Genomic DNA, 20,033 nt, shown 5'->3' on the forward strand with positions numbered 1-20,033 from the left:
CACAACATGTTTGTGACTCTTTTGGAAGGGACAAAAATGTAATATTCCAGGAGTCCTCCTTACCATACTGGCTGTAATGGTGACACGCATTTATCTCCTTCCATGAATATGTCTCTGCCCTACGTGGAACACACAGCAGAGCACAAATAATAGCATGTGCCGAGAAGAAAGTATTGAGTTTAACTGAGCTGGGGGCAGATCTTATGGCTAAAATTCTGGAATAAGAAGTTTAAAATACAATCCTCAATGTCAGAATCTCCACTCACTGAGATAGAGCAATTGCTTTGCCAACATGAAAACCTGTATTTGAATCCAACACCATGTTAAAAAGCTAGGCATGCCTGTGACCCCAGCACTGGGGGGCTGGAGATAGGCAGATCCTGGGAGCTCACTGGCCAGCCAGACTAGCACAAAAGAGCAAAGTTTCAGTTCAATGACACACTGTCTCAAGATAGTATGTTAGAGAATGATAGAAGATGAAATACATAGGTTCTGCTCTGCCTTCATGAGCACACAGTCACACTCATGTTCAAGCATGGCACGCACACACATTGATTAATTAATTAATTAATTAATTAGAATTATCAACACAGGCAGAAGGCTGATGTAAAAAAAAAAATCTGTAAGACCCAAAGTACTGGTGAAAAGTGGAGATTCGGTTATCTGCCTAGGAATTTTACTGGACTACAGATAGCTAGAATGCATCTGTGTGCAAATAAATGAAAATGATGAAACCACAATCTAAGAAGAAAGTTCTCTTTGTTTCCTCTAGACTCGTTGGCTTAGATTACAAAGAAGGCAAACTGTCTTTTGTAGGAAACACAGTGGTACTCTCAGAGCACAGATTTCCCCAGGAGAGAGGTTCCCGATTCTGAGCTGGGTACAAGCACTGAGCAAAGGTGTGTAGATCACGTCTGTTTCGAGAGCCTGACATATCAGGTGGAGATGGTCGAGGAAATGAGGGTTCCCAAAGCTGCTGTCTCAAAAATCCTTCAGAGGAAGGTGTTAAGGCTTGACTGACATCTTTATTCCAGTTTTCTTCAGCCAAGCACCTCACACTCGACAGTAGCCACACCTTGTGGCCTTTAGTGTGCTTCCTATACCACATTCTTAAGAGTTTCTCTGGATGAAGTCTGGATCCAGCATACAGGCTAATGACTTCAATTGACATGGTAGATGGTAAGATGGAGGGGCTATTTACCAGAGGAGGATCCTTAGCCCAGCATGGGTGTTTAGACAAGGCTTCCCGGAAGAAAAGACATGGTGACAAGGCTATGTCCATCCAGACTGCCACATTAAGATCTTGTCCTGTGAGTACCCACCCAGTCATCCATCTCCATCTTTCCTCACAAAACACATTTATTAAAGAATTTTTTTATTGTCACCAAATGAAGATGCATCTATCTACAACCTACTTTTCATGCACTATCCAGTGTGAGTTTATGTTACTAAAATCCCCAGCCCCAAAGGTGTTTTTTATTCTAGGTCTATATAGGATTTTTCTTTTTTTTTTATCTCTGATAGAAAGAAAACACATGCACACACATACAAACACATACACTAGCACACAGTCACACCTTCAGACACTTACATGTGGCATTTGAATCTTCATGGCTACCTCTGTGGAACCTGGGATAGTCATTGGATGTATAGAACATTGATATAAGCATCCAATACTCATTAAAGAAACTTATCTGCATCTGTTTTCTGCCCCTCCTGGCAGTTAAACTGCATAGATTATGAAGAGGGCCTATTCTGTTTTCTTTGGCATAACTAAATAAAGGTCTCTGGAAATATCAATATATGATAATCACTCCTAGAGCAATATTTCTGCTGATGGACAATAAAGTGATTTTGGAATAATCAGAAAACCCTAAACATAGCCAGCAACTCACTATCAGCTGCCAACAGTAAATGAATCAGAGTCAGAGAATGATGCATAGTAAACATGGTATTTTACCACCCTAGAAAGCTACAAGGAGATATACAGTTTCCTTGACAGAGAATGAAACATGCACCCAGCTCCATAGGATTGATGAAGGATGAAATAGGAAGAGCTGTACAAGGTCATGGCTCAGTAAGGCCCATGCTAGGACCTGTTTGCTGGACTGCAGCTAATCTTGTTGAGCTTGATGGGATTATTGACATTTTTGTAAGTTACCTATACTTCCCTTTCTTGAATGCCCCCTTTTTCTTGAGGGGATACAAGGCTGATCTTATATATATGCCTTTATATGTACTTTTACCTCTTTGCTAGGGAGCCCTTGCAGTTCAAAAGCCCCATATCACTACCAAAGCATGACATAGTCATAGACAGTGACACATCAAAAGCTTATGAATGCCTTAGACTAAACATAGTGTCTCAGTTAGTGGACTGTCTCAGAGTCCAACGGATGAGTGTTTTCTTATTTCTCCATGTCTTAACTGAAGTTTTGAATGGAAGCCACAATGTCCTATCATCCAATGAGTCATATTCATGAGAGAGTCTCCATTAGGGAGTTGTTATTTAAAGGAGATTGCAGGCTGGCAATATAAGTGGGATTGTATACGTACTCACTAGACTGAGCTCAGCATTCCACATAGGTCCCTGCCTTTAATCCCATTCCTTGAGCATCACCGCAGGCCTTGCTTCATTGCACACTAAGGAGTTACTAAGTAGATACTTATGGAGTGTATGCTGTGAATGTTGCATGGTGATACAACCTTAGGAAGCATCATAGGAGATGTAGGCCTAAACACCCAGCTCTGTCTAGGAGCCTTTAGTCTTTGTTTTGTGGTATCTATACCATCTACTTTCCTTGCCGATCCTACAAACTATCAGACAAAAGCAACTTAAGGAAGGAGGGAATGCTTTCTTGCAAGCAGGTACAGTCCTCCACAGCAGCGAAAGCAGGGCAGCAAAACCTCAGCAGCTGCACATTTTATCCTCAATCAGGAAGCAGAGAAAGACAGACTCTTGTGCTCTCCTGGCTTCTTCTCTTTCTGTTCAGCCTGAGCCCCCAAGTCCATTGCTGTCCACAGCCAGGGTGGATCCCCAAACCACAGTTAACCCAATCTAGAAAGTTCCTCACACCTGTGCCTGGAGGCTTGTCTCAAGGTGATTCTAGATCTTGTCACATTAATAATCTATTAGCCATCTATTAGCCACTGCAGCCTTTAATTAAGATACTCAACACATCCTTGAGTAACTTATTAGAACACTTGTGCATACAACTTCTAAAATTCCCTAGATAAGTATTTTAGGGCACCTCTGTATCACCATAATAAAGCTCAGACAGTATCCCAGGAGCAAGCATCTTAAAATTCTCCCATACAAGAATAAACCAAGAGACTCACGCTACTCAGCTCCCAATATCTAACACCACCAGGAAGATGTTGGCAGAGAGGCTCAAGGGGCCTGTTCCAGATACCAAAGAGTCCCCAGGAGCCTGCCACACATGGGAATGATAGCCACCTAACCCCTAGACCCAAGAAAGGTGTGGCCCATCCATATACTCACACTGGCTCAAGTAAGGGCAGGATTTCCACAAATGCTTTTGGTAATCTGATTAAAAATATGTACCATCCCTGAAGAAATGTGTATATACACAAACACATACACAGTTTTATACAAATATCAATGTGTGCATGGAGCCAGCTGATAACCACTCTGAACAGTTACATTTAAGCTTATTCAAAAATGTAATTTATTTTCTAGGTGGAAGGGTCAGTAGGGAAGAGGTGTTTTTAAATGCCTTTCCTACAAAAACACATTTGTGGTTGGTATGTATTCTGTTACACAAACAGATATGCTTAGTTTGGGGCATCCTCTGCTTTTGTTCCTTCCTTGTTCCTTTTTTCTCCTTTTTTCTTTTTATAAAGTAAACTAATTTGTGTAGTGCAATCATTCCCTGCTTGCCTCCATCCAAATATTTAACTACCACTATTACTTTCTTAGGAAAATGAGATGTGCATTTGCATCATGTTCTGGCAAAAGCATATTGCAGTCCTAGAGTGATTGACAAGCAACACAATTACCTTTGCATGGTTAGACAGACCGTTTCTGCATTAAAATAGCACTACATCTGTTCAGTGCATGACAGCAACTCCCTTCTGCAACATGGGAACTGCTGTGTGTCTATAGCTGCATCTTCCACATGGGTTCCCATCTTCTTTCCCTACATATGTATGATATTTTAAGTGCACCTGTTTGCTAAGGCTTTATAAAAGCAGTGGAGCCATTTCTGGAAAGGCCCAAAGGACTCTGCAAGGACTCTTTCACTCTCCACACCTCCTCAAGAACAGCATCTTAGAGTCTGGAATGTCACTCAGTTTACATGATGCTTTTCTAGCATGAACAGACCCTTAGACTTGGTCACTAGCACTATAAAGTCTGGCAAAGTGGTGCACACCTGTTTTCCAAGCGTTTAGGAAACAGAAACAGGGAGATCAAAAGTTCAAGTTTATGTCTGATACATAGTGAGTTCGAGGCCAGCCTGGGCTACATGAGACTATGGGAAGTGAGGAGAGAAAATATCAGACCCCAAAGAGTCTGTACTTCAGTTTTGTCTCATGTTTAATTAAAAATAGCACCTAGAATATGTCACTTAGCAACACAATAATTTATTTCCTTCTTGAACTACAAGCAGCAATATCACCCATTTCTTGAAAGAAATACAAATCCTTTAGCCAGCCACCCCATCCAGATCTATTGAATCAAGACTCTTGGTTGGACATAGCACTGGCCATCTGTGCTCCAATTAGTCCTCCAGGTGAGTCCCAGGCACCTTCAAGTCCAGCTAGCACTGTCTGCCATGACATTAAGACTTCTGCTATGGAACCACAAGACCTGGGCTAGAGTATTTATTATTTAAGTCAATTGTTTTGGTGTCTAGGGAAGGGAATGGAGGCCTTGTTGGTGGAGGGGACACAAGGAGGGTGAAAAGCACAGGTGCTTCAATGGGGCCCATCCCAGAGCAGTCAACTTGCAGACAACTGTGACTAGTCATTTGGGGGAAACAGCACTGCTGTAATGTTGGCAGCCCATTCCAGCTGGTTTTCTTTACTCTGCCAGTGAGAGGACAACGGCTGTCAGCTCATGGGTTCCTAGGGTCACTAACGTCAGGGAGGCAGATCACTCACTGTCTCCTTTGTGCCTCCGAAATGTACCCGGTACAAGAGACAATTCCTTCTCGTTGTGGTTGGTAACAGCTGGAATTCTTGACTTCTTTGTCTAAAAGCCAACATTTCCTAAGACTCCCTAGGACCCAAAGCTACTAAGTGTGCCCTTCTTCCAGGCCCTCCAAGGAGCCAGACACCTTCCAACCATGGGTCCTTGCACCTGCTATTCCCTTTGCCTGCTTGCTTGTCATTCTGAACTCCCCTCTTACTGCCTCTTTCCATTATTTGCCCTTTTAGGGTGCCTCTGTTCCTCCCTTCTGTAGCTGCAACTGTAGCTTGATGCATGGCCCTGGCTGTACTTTCTTCCCCTCTGGGGGCTGTAAGATTTCTTGAGATCAGTGGTGGGAGAGACTCATGTGTGATGTCCCAGCACAGTGGTTGGGGAAGAGGAAACCTTCCAATGTAGAAAGACAATACTTACATCCCATTTGCTTGTGCTTAAGAGAATGAGGGAACTTGCCCACAGTTTCTCTTCAATTCCATGTCTCATAAGTTTGAGTGTCAGAGGTCTCAGAATAACCTTCCATCACCATGGGGACTACAAACCACAGCAACAGGGGTCTTTTTCAGAGCAAAGGCTCCCGGAAGGCAAATGGCACAATGTGTTCTTTCCTGACTTCTGAAAGCTCTTAATACAGATAAGTGGGAATGCCTGGCAGGAAACCAGCGCCTATGTACAAACACTCTTTCTGGAATAGAGCAGCAGCCATGTTCCCTGAAAGGACCCGGTCTCAGACATGCCACATAGCTCTTCCTCCTGTTCAGTGGTGTGTGCCCCTGAGCCTCCAAGGTCTAAGTTTGACTTTTCTTTCTCTTATTCACAAAATGAAACAGAACTCATCTATCCTATAGACATTTAGGATAATGCAAGGCTTCCTGTATTTAAATGAATACGTATTTTTTTAAGTATTAATATTTACTCACACCCCTTTAGTCTTCTTTACTAGTAGGATTCGGGATTGTTTTTCAATCTTATCTCTTCTCTTCCTCCAATGTCATTAACCATTACAGCTTAATATGCAAACCAGACACAAATCTCAGATTTCAGACTCTCAACACCAACAGTAGTAATAAGACAGAAAGATAGGGAATCACCGAGAGGCTCACTCTGGCCTCAAGCCAAAGATTCTCTGTCTTCCCGTCCTTTTTAGGGTCTGGGTGCCATCTTCTGAAGAGATAGCTATTACACCTCTTCTGGGCATAAAGAAAGGTATGAGTATTACACCTTAAATGAGATCCAATATAGGGGAATCCTATGATGCCACTTCTATGGCCAAACAAAGTATAGACTCAAATGCATTTCACATGAGATGGAAACTAGCAGTCTAGACAGACAGGAGTCTGACATGCTGATGTGCACACAGAGACGGTTTGTTACTGAGCTTCAGGTAGCTCTGGGGTCACAGTTGTGGAGTTTATTGCCTTCGTGCTAAGCATGTTGGTCATCACTTCAAAAGTATTACCTGACTAAGTCCTATGTTAGCATATATGTGCCCACCTCTTCTCCCATTTCACAAAGAGTCAATCAAGCTCAGATGTCTTTAGTAACTTTGCCCCAACTGCAGAGCTGTTTGCCAGGGAAGTTGCACTTTGATGCAAATATCTGTTTCTGCACCTTGCCTGGCACTTAAGTGGAGATTTGGCTGCTGTTGGATGAGGATACTGGGAGAAAAGATATTGGGAACCAAGGGGGAGCATGAATAAAGGCATGATGGCATGAAAACATGACATAGACACAATCTGCTGTAGCTAAGGCAAGGTCTGCGCTTTGGGGCCCTAAGTTACTATCTGTTGCTTGCCTGCTTTTCTTCAGATCTGCTCTAAGGCCTGCTTGTAGAAGCTGACCTTGCCTTCTGACCCCATGACAGTGCATTTTTATGTTGCTAATGTCAAAGCAAATTCAAAGCCTAGCTCAGGACCTTAGAAACCTCTGCCTGTTTCTTGGATTAGGGTTTAGTGCTGCTTGACAAGTGTTCCCGTGAACTGTAGCCCGCCAGGATCAAATACAAACAACAGCTGAAAGCCATTCCTACCAACCTCCTTAGTGTGTGAAATCCCTGCCACACTTTAAGGATAATGGTACTTGGGGGTTAGCCAATCAACTCTGAAAGAGCTCTGGGAAAGAAGCATACTACCATGTTCTCCAGCAAGCTGGTGTCACTGCTGTGTATGAGTGTGTGCGCTTCAGTGATGAAATGCACTTTCCCTTGGCTTAAGATGTTTGGCTTTTCTGTGTGTTCATTCTGCTCATGCAATTCTTTTGTATCAAAGTTGTGTTTCTATTAGGGCCCTGGCTAGACTCAACAATGGATTCACTGGTCCTTTGCCAGCATCATGAAGCATTTAGAAACTTGATGGGAAGATGCTAGGGGAGGTTGCTGATGATTATTGTCCCCCGAAAACAACAGTTCAGATGCACAGCACTGTACCCTCAGGATCTCTGCAGTTCTCGCAGAAGCCGGAAAGGAGTCCAGGGTGCACGTGACCTATGCAAACCCACTCAGATACTTATGAAATAGAATGTAGTTCCATGATGACATAACATTGAGCTTCTTTGCTTTGATATTCCAAGAGACTTGGCAAAGTACAAGACCATTCTCTGCCCCCTTGAAGTGGTTTTTTTGGGGGGAGTGTGCTCACTTATAGGACTATACAGAGCTTTCACCAAGTTGTGCTTATTCATTCAGAAAGTGGAACCTTGCCTTAGTCTGAGTGTGATTTATCTGAATACTTCCAAACATATACACAACTGAACTCTCCACACAGGCATTCATGATTACATAAGGGCTTGGTACACACAAACAGATACATGCACTCCCATACACTTGTGAAGATGAAAAATACACATAGTTAGTATGTATGCATATCTGCACATGTGCACTTGTGGTTTTCTGCTACACTGACAATAAAAGTCTCACGAAACTACCATGGGTAACAAACATTACAGGATGAAATAATTACAGAAGAAAATGTCTGACCCCATCTGGGTTACTTGAGTGTCCCCTAAGGCCATCCATCTTTAGCACACTGTGAAAGTGCTCTCCCCCTTGGCTGTGCCCTTGCAAGCACAGATGCTGTGTCTTGTATTTGGTGACAGAGGGGAGCTGTGGTTTGGTTCCAAATGTTAATAGTATTAAGATACTCAGGTCTGTGTAGGCCACCTGAAAATACATACGAGCCCTCTTTGCCTTTCCAACACATGCAATGTACACCCTTCTGAGAGTGGGAAACTCATTTTGGTGCCTAAGCAAAAACCACTCTGACTCTGGTCCACCATGAAACCCAGCCACAATGGAACCCCAGCCGAAAGTTCCCACTTTGATGGACATCCGTTGTCTCCAACCTCCTTAATCAATTTGAAACTCTCCTCAGTTCCTGTGTTTCGGATCATGAGACCAGACTAACCTGGCCCGTGCGGGGTTGGTGCCTCTGCATGGGGAACTGCACTAATCCGAATGTTTCTCTTTGTGTGTGCACCTTTACAGTGTTGTTTACCAGGATGGATTTTATGGTGCAGACATTTATGTAAGTATTCATTAACGTGCATGCTGTCCTCCTTAGCTCCAGGGGTCATTCTTTGTACAAGTTTGCTCTAAACTCAGTGGGGACAAATCACCTCTTCTGGGTCAAGAGGGAATTTCCAATTGCCGTTCAAGGTGAAGGGGCTGCTGATCAGGAGCTCAAAGGACGCGTGATTTGCTCTTTGAAGGGAATTAATGACTTGGACTTGATCAACTTTGGAAGAGACGAACACAACTGTACCCATTTAAAAAGGTTTTTTTATTATTATTATTATTTTCTCTGTGCCAAATTAAAAACTCCGCCCACTGTGACATTCTCTCTAATGTGCTCAGTATGCTCTGTGTGTTTTCAGTTTGATATTCAGAACAACAGCTGTAGTTAACAGCTGCAGAGAACCGAAAGGTATTTTCATGGCTGGTAGTTTTTTATGCTTTCCTTATAAATGAAATTATTTATTGACAGTGCTAGGAACATTCCATTTCTCTCATTTCTCTGAACACAGCAATAAACATCTAACTCTGCCACCACCACATTTGTGACCTGGAGTGTTGGACACTCCTTCTAACCTTTTATTCTCTTCATCTCTCCAAGCGGGTCTAGAACTATCTGCTGATTTGTTCCATTTCATGAAAACCCTCCTGAGGAAGATGTCCCTCATCATGATGCAGTGCTGCTGTGATGACAGTGGTTTGGAACAGACGAAGGGGGCAAGAAAGGAGTCCATTCCTAAATCTCTCTCTCTCTCTCTCTCTCTCTCTCTCTCTCTCTGTCTTTCAAATACACACACACACACACACACACACACACACACACACACACACACACAGATGTATCATTAATGACCCCAAGTAAGTAAAGGGAATCATACTTGTTTTTCTCATACTAGATTAAAAAAAATACCTCAAATAATATTTCTTTGCAAACTGATGCTACTTATTAGAAAATAAGAGACACTGGTTAGTTTATTTTATCCCCTTTGAATCTCACAGTTTTGAAGCAAAGTAATAATCTCCATCAGTGATGGTCTTAGTTTCATCCTGATTGCATCTGAGACACTTGCTGTCACCATCAGGTTAGTACAATTTTTGCCCTCTTGCTAGACTAGCATGAATGAACATGTTCTTCATTTATCCTGAGAACAATTGACTTCTCACTGTTATAAAACTTAAGCTGCCCCTCCTGTGCCCTTTTCTCCAGAATTTCAGTTCATGCCATTTCAAGTGTGAGGTGGGCAGAGCCTGGTCCTACTTTTAGGTATAAAATGAATTCAAGAGTCAGTCTATAGCCATTGCCTCTGTGTAGCCTAGAGAGAAATATGCAAATGAACCCAACATTAGTGAAATTGGGGCTTTATTATTATGTCCTTAAAGTTGGGAGATGGAAGTGTATACTTAAGAGATAAAATCCAGTAGAAATAAAACTACCTGCATTAACATCTTTTCAAGAAAAAAATAAATATGAGACTTTTTAGTTAAAAATAAAAACATTATAATTTAGCCATCAGTTATTGGGTACCAACCTCTCTGTGCCTCAGTTTCTCATATGTAAAATACTTCATTAATTCTGCTCTCTCATGTGTATTTTAAATGGATGATCTTTTCCTGGCCTTGTAGATTCTTTTTTAACATGAAGAAAGTGGTGAGCTCCAGGTTCTGTGAGACCCTACATCACAAAGTGAGGCAGAGATTTGATCAAAAATGATACCTGATGTCAACCTCTGGCTTCTGCACATGTATGTGCACATCTACAATATGTGTGCATTTGTACATACATACACAAGCACATACACACACACAGAGAATAGGAAAGGAGTGGAGTAATTCTAGCACTGTACTCTGTGTATCCTGGGGTACTAGGGGCTATGACAGAAATACCCAGAGCAGGGCAGAGAGAACAAAGCAGGCTCAGAGAGTGGGTACAGGTATGCCACTCTCCTTATGTTCACTTAGGAGAGTCACTAGTCCTGGAGGAAAAGCTTCCTGTGTCCTTAGGGAACATTTAGAAGCCTCTGTAACCCAGAAACCCAAGTCCCCTGTGCTGAGTGGGGCAACTCCTAAAATCATTAGTATGAAGCTTGCAGGAAAAATCAGAGATTCTTCAGATTCTACAGCCTGATGCCTAAGTTGTGCAAATTGCTCTCTTTTCAAGCTGCCCGTACCATTTTCCAACTATTCATATCACGAAAACAATGTGACTTTTCAGTGTCTCTTCCAAATATGTCATGAGGTAACCCTGCTGAAGTTAGACTATCTGTTGCCCTGTGTTTGTCCTCTGGGCTCACAGGGACCACTGTAGCACAGTGCTGCTGAGGGGTGTGTTCCTGTAAGATAGATGTGAACTAGAGTGTGGGACCTTTTGCCTCAACAACAGAACAGGGGACCATGGGCAGCCCTAACTTCAAAGGAAGCAAACGGCATGAATTATTCCCTGCATGCTTAGGAAAAACTGTGGTGAGGAAAGCATCCCTCCTTTCAACGGAGACGATCAGGAAGTAGGCTCCAGGATGAGCTTGTGTGCCATGCAGCCAGCAACAGATCATTGACAGGGGAAGTGCAGAACAGGGGTAGGCAGGATTATCCCCAAAGCTCTCCTCCTGAGGGGCTATAATACACACTTCTATTTTAAAAGAAAGGGATTCCATTTTTATAAATAACATGCCAGTCTGGAAGATAACATGCATCTTAGTGAAAAGTGTTGAAACAAACTCATCAGTTAATTTTATTACTGCTGTGACAAAGTTCCCAGCAAAATAGACTTAAGGGAGGGAGACTAATTTAGGATCATTTTTGAGGGCACAGTCAGCCATGACCAGAAGTCATGGTGACAGGAGCATGAGACAGCTGGTCATATGACAATCCACAGTCAGGAAGCAGAGAAAGATAAATGCCAGCACTCACACCACTTTCTTTATTCATTCAGTTTAAGACCCCACCCATGGAAGGGTGCCATTTACTCTTCAATTAACCCAGTCAAGAAACTCCCTGCCAGATGTAGCCTGAGTGTATTTCCTAGGTAAAGGTAGATGCTGTCATATTGATAGTTAATTAACCAACCCACTCATTTTAACTAAAAACATGCCAAATTGGATAATAATGAAATAATAGTAAGAACAATATTAATTGGAAGTTGTGGAAATAGACTTCCCTGGACCTACAGAGCTGAGTCCCTTGTTCACAGGTAAAGCTGTGGGTGGCACAAAACTGGACACTGAGGAAGGAGTAGAAAATAAGTGCTGTTTGACATTTTCAGGGAGGGTCAAAGAAGATGGCATCTGATCAAGGACAATGATTGAAAATGGAGAAAGGGAGGGAGAAAAACTATAGTAGAGTAATGGAAATGTGACTAATGCTTGGTGGAAACTGGGGTAAGACAGTACTAAATTAGGCAATAGGATAAAAGGGGAGAGGAAGGAAAGAATACACAGAGTGTTAACATTACCTGTTTATTATTATTATTATTATTATTATTATTATTATTATTAAGAATACCCTAATCTCTGAAGAGGGAGAACAGTGCTGAGCCTCACCCCAGCACATAAACCTCAAGATTCCAGTGCATTTCACTCTATTTTTTGTTAGAGACTCTGGTTTGTACCATGTCTCAGCAAAACTGTTTCTTCATTTAAGTTACTTGCAATAACTAGGTGTACTCGCTCTGTGCTCAGTGACCTTGGGAACAGAAGGAATGAGCCTGGAGCTTTGGGGGACACAGAGAAAGCCTTTAACCTTCAACTCCAAACCTTTCCTTCCAAAGACTTTATGTTGAAATGGTTCCAGGTAGGGCTCAGCATAAGACTGGCCATCCTCAGTCACTAGGAAGATTTAGGAGGCTGAGATGTGAAAGAATATTTGGCATCTAGTCTACCCCACAGCATCTTCTCGTCAGAGCTCATAAGACAGGGACTTTTCCACCTTCATTTTCTTCAGAGAAGGAAGCTTTTCTCCAGAAAATAAAAATTTAAAAAGGTGCAGTAGTTTATTCCAAAATCTTCCTTGACACCAAGGCTTGAGCCCATATGATCTGAAAACAGAGTTCATCACCTAAGCATTGGACAACAGATTAATTTAAAAAGTCTGAATTCAGTAAGAGGAAGGAAGGGAAGAGAATGAGAAGATATTGTAGAGATTGTGAGGGAGTGTGGCTGAAGAGATGACTCTGTGGTTAAGAGCATTTACTGTTCAATCATGAGGATCAGAGTCAGGACTCTGAAATCCCCATCACAAGCCAGGTAATTAGAATTCTGGCCTCCAGAGCTGCCCAAGACACACACTCTCTCTCTCTCTCTCTCTCTCTCTCTCTCTCTCTCTCTCTCACACACACACACACACACACACACACACACACAAAGAAAGAAAATAAGATAACGAAAAAGAGGCATGTATAAAGGGATGAACAGAATACTAGACAACAATATCCATATCTGAAACATTCAAACAAACAAGGAAAATTAGGAAGAAAAGTAAGAAGGAGGGAGAGAAGAGAGAAAGAGGAGAGAGGGAGAGAGGGAAAGGAGGAGGTGATGAGAAAGAATTAAAATAGGTAAGTGTAGCTCCATGCTGTGGAATTTTAGAAGAGAAGTTTAATGCAATTAAAAAGAAAGAAAACCAGGTGACTCTTTAAAATGTGTATACAGAGCTAAAGGGCCAGGTCCCTAAATGACTTCAAATAGTCAACCACTTTGCTATCTGCCATGGAAGTCAGAGACTTATTTCTCTCCCACCTCCAGTGACTCAGATGAAACTGCCCCAGGGGCAACTCTTCATCTCACAGCTATTCTCAGTCTGTGGGGCTCTACTGCGATGAGATCCGAGTTAAGCATTTAACGGATGTGTGAACCACCGGTACCTGTCTTATGTGCACCCACAGATTCACTAGACAAGGCTCTTTAAGATACCACCAAAGCCCTCTGTGTGACCACTGAGGTGCCATTTTGCTGTGTAAGCAGAAATGGCTAAAGTTCCTGTATCAGCTTGGGTTGTCCCTGCACTGTTATATTACCCCCCACACACACACAAGTCAGTGACAACAGAACCAAGTCTTCGGGTAAGCCAGAAAATTCCAATCACGAGATAAGAAAGATTCATAATACTGAAACCATAGGGGTGCAGAATGAAAGGCGAGAAGCCATGAAGTTATCCTTTCGTCTTCTTAAAAACAAGCATCGCTATATCCTGAATGCAGAGCATGCTGTTTGAGCTCCATGTTCACCTTCCTCCTAACCAACAATGTAGGAATTTTCAACTCTAGGATTGGGTCCATGCCTGGTGCCCCTTTTGGCTTGGCAGGTTGCTCTCAATACTGAGCTAAGAGAAGCAAACTTGTAAATGAATTGCTCCAGGGTTGCTGTCTGACTTGTGCACTTTCTCTCATTTATTTCATTTTATTTGCATTGAAAACATTACATCTCTGTTTCCTTATAGAGTAGTGTATCAAGAGCCAGTGTATGGCAATAAATTGCTACAGGTATGAATTCCTGACTGATGGAAAACACTCACCACTGTGGTTGTGGGTTTGCTCTGAAATCCTGACTAACAAGATGATTCTCGGGAGGGCAAATGTTCTCTAACATAGAGCCATGAAGCCTTGACTGAATTTTCCAGTTTTAATGCAACTTCATCTTTGTTACCTTCTGATATGTCCACAATGGAGTTTGGACACATTCTTCCAGACATCAGCATTTTATTTGTAGACTTGGATGGATCATGAATTTGCCATGTTAGAGGTCTAATGTGGCTTTTAATTTCTTGAATTACAAAAATTAAACAACCAAAAATAAAAAATGGAGAAGATGGCTCAGCAGGTAAAGTGTTAACTGCTAGGGTCTGATGGTTTCCTTGAGCTTGATGGAGAGAAACCCAGGGAGAAGGAGAGCTCTGACTGCTGAAAGTTGTCCTTTGACCTCTACATATATGCTATGGTATGTGTGCACACGTGCACACATATAAACAAGTTCCCTAAATGTACATACACACACAAATACACCCCGAAATAATGATTAACATAATGATAACAATGACGATGATGATAAAGTCCAGAATCAAAGTGTGTCTAGACTTGATATAAATTAATCAGAAAGAAAGAATTTTTGGACTAGGGAGATGGCTCAGTAGATAAAGTACTTCCTGTGCAAATATGAGGACCAAAGTCTGAATCCTCAGGAAACCAGATAAAGTTAGAAATAATGCCGCTTGTTTGTTTCCTCACTGTTACACAGAGATGTGAGGATTCTAAGAAGCCCCAAGGCCATCATAAGAAACAAGGTGCAAGGCAAGGGCCAACACTCAAGGTGACATCATACCTATGCCATGGCACATGTTTATGTACACACACACACACAGGCCACAAAGTGTGTGTGTGGATTTGTTAGAATATATTTTTCTCTATAATCCTTGGAAGGTTCTTAGAATACGCAAGATTATTTAAATAAAAAACCTCTTATGCTTCTGTCCATGAGGTGCTACATAGCTAACATCTCCTATTACGCTCCTCGCTTTCACTGTAGGTAGTCAGACATTTTCCCTTCCACTTGCTAACTCTATTTCCCATTGCAAAAACAAACAGACAAACAAACAAAACAACAACAACAACAAATGAGTAAATCTGAAGGAAGTTTAAAAAGAAAGAAAGAAAAGTCAACGCATCCATCTACCACTGGCAAAGAGTCTTAAAATGCTGTCTACAGCTAAAATTACAACTGCCATGCAAAGTGAAAAATGATAACACAGATGCTCAATGGGACAGGCCTGTCACTTGAGCACCCACATGCTGATACAGGAGGATTACAAGTTCAAGGCTGGTTAGAGAGTAAGCCAAGAGTATCCTGGGCCATTTAATGAGAGCCTATCTCAAAACCGAAGTCATACAAGGCTTGGGTTGTAGTTCAGTGATAAACACCTGCTATATGTGCTTAACGGCTTGGTTTCATTCTCCAGGAAAACATGCATACATAGATACATACACAGGCACACACACACACAAATATTTTATGAGTAGTAAAAATGAAACTATGCTATATTTTTTCTCCTTTGTTTTGGGGAAGGAAAAAGTCTTCTCTTCCATGACATTATTTTTGTCACTGGGTCTGGACACACCAGGTTTGATAAGACCTGGGTCTGCTGACATCAAACAGAAGACAGATCTCATTCCTCAGACATCAGCACAAAATGATGTAGAAGCCCTGGCTCTGCTCAGCAAGCTGTAGTGCACAGAGCAATATAGCTCATCTGAATCACCTTTAGAAAAGCAAATTAAAGCAGTTTGTATCTGTGGACCATTTTACAGTGTGCACACATACACTGTGTTAATGCACAGCCCCACTGTTGCTGTAATATGGATTTCATGCAGAAGAGAGCTAGGAAAGATGATGTATAGTGCAGAGAGGTGGCGTGATCAAGCCACCGCATCCTTTTCACCCCATTATCACATATTGCGGGACCAACACTATAGCCACCAGCCCAGTAGATGCTTATATTTAAATAAAATTAACTAAAAATCAAATTAACTGTTTTTTGATTTTTAAATCCAAGCATGGAGGCATCTCTTTCTCATCCCAGAGCTGGAAAGGCAGACAGTAGGATCTGCAGGGCATGCATGCCAAGTTGTAGACTAATTTGAGACCCCCCCATCTCAGAAAGAGAGAGAGGGAGACAGAGAGACAGAGAGAAACAAATACAGAAAGAAACAGATACCGAAGGAAGGAAGGAAGGAAGGAAGGAAGGAAGGAAGGAAGGAAGGAAGGAAGGAAACAGTGCCTGAGGAGGTTGTCCTCTGGGCTACAAACACATGAACTCACATGTACACTAACAGCTGCATACACAAACGCACATGCAACACACACTGGTTTAATTAGTGAGTCTGGTGTAACTGTAACCCTAGTGTTTGGGAGGTGGATACGAGCAGGTCACAAATTCAAAGCTTGCTTGGCCTACAGAATCAGCTCAAGGCCAGCTTTATATTTTTAAGACACCATCTCAAAATAAAAAGTAAAAAAGGTTTTGTTGCTGTTGTTGTTATTGTTGTTTAAAGAAAGACTCAGGAAATAGCTTAATGGTAGAGCATTTCATGAACATTTACAAGATCATAGTACCACAATATAAATGACAAGGTAAAAGCAAATCAAATTAATGAAAAACAAGTAAATTGAAACTTCAATTCATTGTAGTCCCCACAGTTCAACTGCTAAGACAGCCAGCCACCATGCTGGACAAGACTTAGGCCAAACATTGCTATCATTACCACGTGACCTGTTTATCAAGGTCAATACCACCTCACTTACTCGAAAGCTATCAGCAGGCTAGGACACTGAGCCTGAAGGACACTTGGTAGAAGCTATGAGTATGAGCCTCACTAGAGGGTCAGTGTTAGTTCTCAGTCCGGATCGCAGATGCCTCCAACCACCTAAAACTACACACCCAGGGTATCCAGTGTCCTCTTCTGACCGCTGTAAGCACATCCACACATGTGTCATATATTCACACACATGCACACAAATAAAAGTTGAAACATAATATTGGCTGGGGATGTCACCCAGTGCTTGCCCAGCATGCACGAAGCCCCGAGTATCTCCAGTTCCTCATGTACAAGGCATGTTGGAACACATCTGTGATTCCAGGCCTCAAGGGGTGGAGACTGGATTATTAGAAATTCAAGGCAATTCTTAACTCTACAGCAATTTGAGGCTAATCTGTGCTGTATTTTATCCTGCCTCAAAAAGAAAAGAGAATAGTTAAAAGCTAAAATGCCAAGTAGCAGAACTATCCTCAGTTGACCACTTGTACCTGCTTGGCATAGACAGTGGTTTCCTCTCAGTGGTGAAGCACTGGAGAGCAACCATTCCCATGCTTTCGTAGTTGACCTTCCAAAGGAGAAATGAAGGGGAAAGGAGAAATGTGTAATCAAATTATAATCTCAAAAATAAAATTTAAAACAATAACAAATTTTCTTAGAGACAGCGTGGGTATGCATAGCTGCATTTAGTCAGTGAAGCTCCCGTTAGTCACTTTTGCTTGCCTTAGACAATCAGACATGTTTCCCACTTGTCTAATTCCTACTCGCCCTCATGGCAGGCCCTTCTGAGGGTCTGTGCCATATAATCTGAGCCATAAGGATTTGCAAAGGAGACCTTGCTGGCAACAGATTCCATGTCACCATGTAGAATTTACTTGGAAGTGAATATACCTATGCAAATAGCTTTACACACACACACACTTCATCTAATTGTTATTAATGCCTCATAGCCATTGGCTGGCCAATTCTAACCCCTTCCTACCTCATTAAATTTAGTGCACATTCTTGTATACTTATATCATTCTGATATATCATGAAAGCCAAGAAAAATAGTCAAGTAGATTAAAAGAACAAGTCTAGAAAACTGGTGACCTGATTTCTCCCTGGCCCATCATTCCTCCTCTGGAGTTCAGCGCCAGTCTGACACCTGCTTTGTTTTTATGACTCTTCAGCACTTTAATGAGTTCCCCCATTCCTCATTAGAGAACACGGTGTTTGGAGCACCAGGTGGTGTCTTGCTAAGACCTTTTTTGTTTTAAATTACACATTTTTTTTTTCCTTAAGGAAAGCTGACATCGAAACTTCTGGCTCTGTATTATTGGCGATTATCCACCAAGATGTCTTGTGTGTGTGTGTTTACTAAGTCTGATCCAAAGAATAAATTTCCTGATAGAAAAGCAGGCTCTTTTGAGCTATGATATACATGGTAGAGGACTGCAGTGGGAAACATTGGAAGGAACTATTGAAAGCTGTTTCCTACATGTTTAAAGTTACTTTCTAGCCTTGTTTCATCCCTGTAAGTCCACAGTATGACACTTGTCAACTTTGCCCTCCTGCTACCACTGTGCTCTTGTCAGCCCTCTGACACAGAGTTCTGCACTGAATTAGCTCCTCACGGAGAAGGTGAGAATCCATCCCTTGGAGTATTGTAGGACTACGCATTCTCATTAGAACCTGAATAAGCCCCTGCTGCCTCTGGACACTGGATCCAGTTTGTTAATTGTGCAGAGATCGTTCCATGGTGGCTGACATATTGCCCTGGTCTGTTGAACAAGAAGCCGTTATTTTCTCGGTTTGATAATCGATGCTCCACTGCACACAATTTCTTTTCAATAAGCCCATTTGCTCTTCCTCTTTGCTTAATTGAACAATAGCAATTACTGGTACACAGAACTAAATGTTAATTATTTTTCTTCTCAGAATTTTTTTAGTTTTCTTTTATTTATTATAATTTTTTCTGTTTATATCCCAGCTGTAGCCCCCTCTCTTGTCCCATTCAAGCCCTCCTACTTTCTTCTCTTCCCATGCCCTTTCCTCAGTCCAGATGTTTTTTCTTTTAATGCTTTTATTTACAAATTGGAAGGCTTTATCATATTCATCTCCTCTAAACCACATTCTACACCTGAATGTGTGTGACAAGTGTGATATATGTGATCTGCAGCAGTGTGGTATGTGTGACCTGTAACAGTGTGATATGTGTGTATGACCTGTAGCAGTGTGACATATGTTACCTCAAACAGTGGATATTTTCAGCAGAGAAATCAGAAATTTTGACAATTGTTCACTTTTGTAATAATTATGGAACATTAATAAAGCATTCTACAAAATCATCAGTGATTAAATGACTACACACATACACACACACAATTACTAAGAAACTTACTCCTCTAGCTTCTAAAATCAATATGAGGTAGGAGAGTATTTACTTTTTATAAAGAACTAATCAAAGATCATTTAATAAAATTTAAGTTAATATTTGGTAGGTGATAGTAAAGCACAGTCATTTCTGAAAACCTGGAAAGTTCAGTAAAGTAGAAAGAATATTTAATCCTCACCCCAGACCATCACCATTAACACTTAGGTGTGTTCCTTCCAAAGGCCCCAGGGTTCTGCCTTCGGAGGATGTGTGCAGGATCTCTAACCTCTAACAGACAGCCAGGCCGGGTGTCCAGCCTCCTCTCTCTTCAGTGTTTTTCTACTTCTGCTGTGATACTAAAGCTTTCATTAACCTCAGCCTTGGATGGGTGGACTTGGGTACCTGCTGTTCTGGTATGGGCTCCTCCCCGCTGGGTGACCCTGAACTGGACTCTGCATCCCTAAGCCTCATCTCTCCTTGCATTCTAGGGTGGTTATGCTGCATACCGCTACGCCCAGCCCACCCCTGCCACTGCCGCTGCCTACAGTGACAGGTAAGGGGCTTCCTTTTCTAGACGACTTGATGATAGCTGGTGGGGGCAGAAAATCTTCATTCTTATTTGATCCTGCTTGAAAAGAAATGCATGACTACTGAGGAAGAAACCCCTAGAAGTTAGGGTCCATGGTGAAGCCTTGCACAGGCTACGTGG

The 20,033-nt window shown here is 41.9% G+C and overlaps 1 protein-coding gene across 42 annotated transcripts in view; it reads left to right on the plus strand.

The window, feature by feature from the left end:
• Rbfox1 (RNA binding fox-1 homolog 1) overlaps positions 1 to 20,033 on the plus strand; it is a 1,697,412-nt gene that overhangs the window by 1,643,897 nt on the left and 33,482 nt on the right. For 38 of the 42 annotated variants that reach the window (XM_060364117.1, XM_060364120.1, XM_060364127.1 and 35 more), the window contains 2 exons: positions 8,646 to 8,685; positions 19,813 to 19,877. In XM_060364117.1, the coding sequence (XP_060220100.1) occupies positions 8,646 to 8,685; positions 19,813 to 19,877 (105 nt within the window). The remainder of the gene's footprint in view (positions 1 to 8,645; positions 8,686 to 19,812; positions 19,878 to 20,033) is intronic. The other 4 variants (XM_060364121.1, XM_060364124.1, XM_060364126.1 and 1 more) reach the window with 1 other exon arrangement.

This window comes from Meriones unguiculatus, chromosome 11 (genome assembly GCF_030254825.1).
Source record: "Meriones unguiculatus strain TT.TT164.6M chromosome 11, Bangor_MerUng_6.1, whole genome shotgun sequence".
Classification (NCBI taxonomy): Eukaryota; Metazoa; Chordata; class Mammalia; order Rodentia; family Muridae; genus Meriones; species Meriones unguiculatus.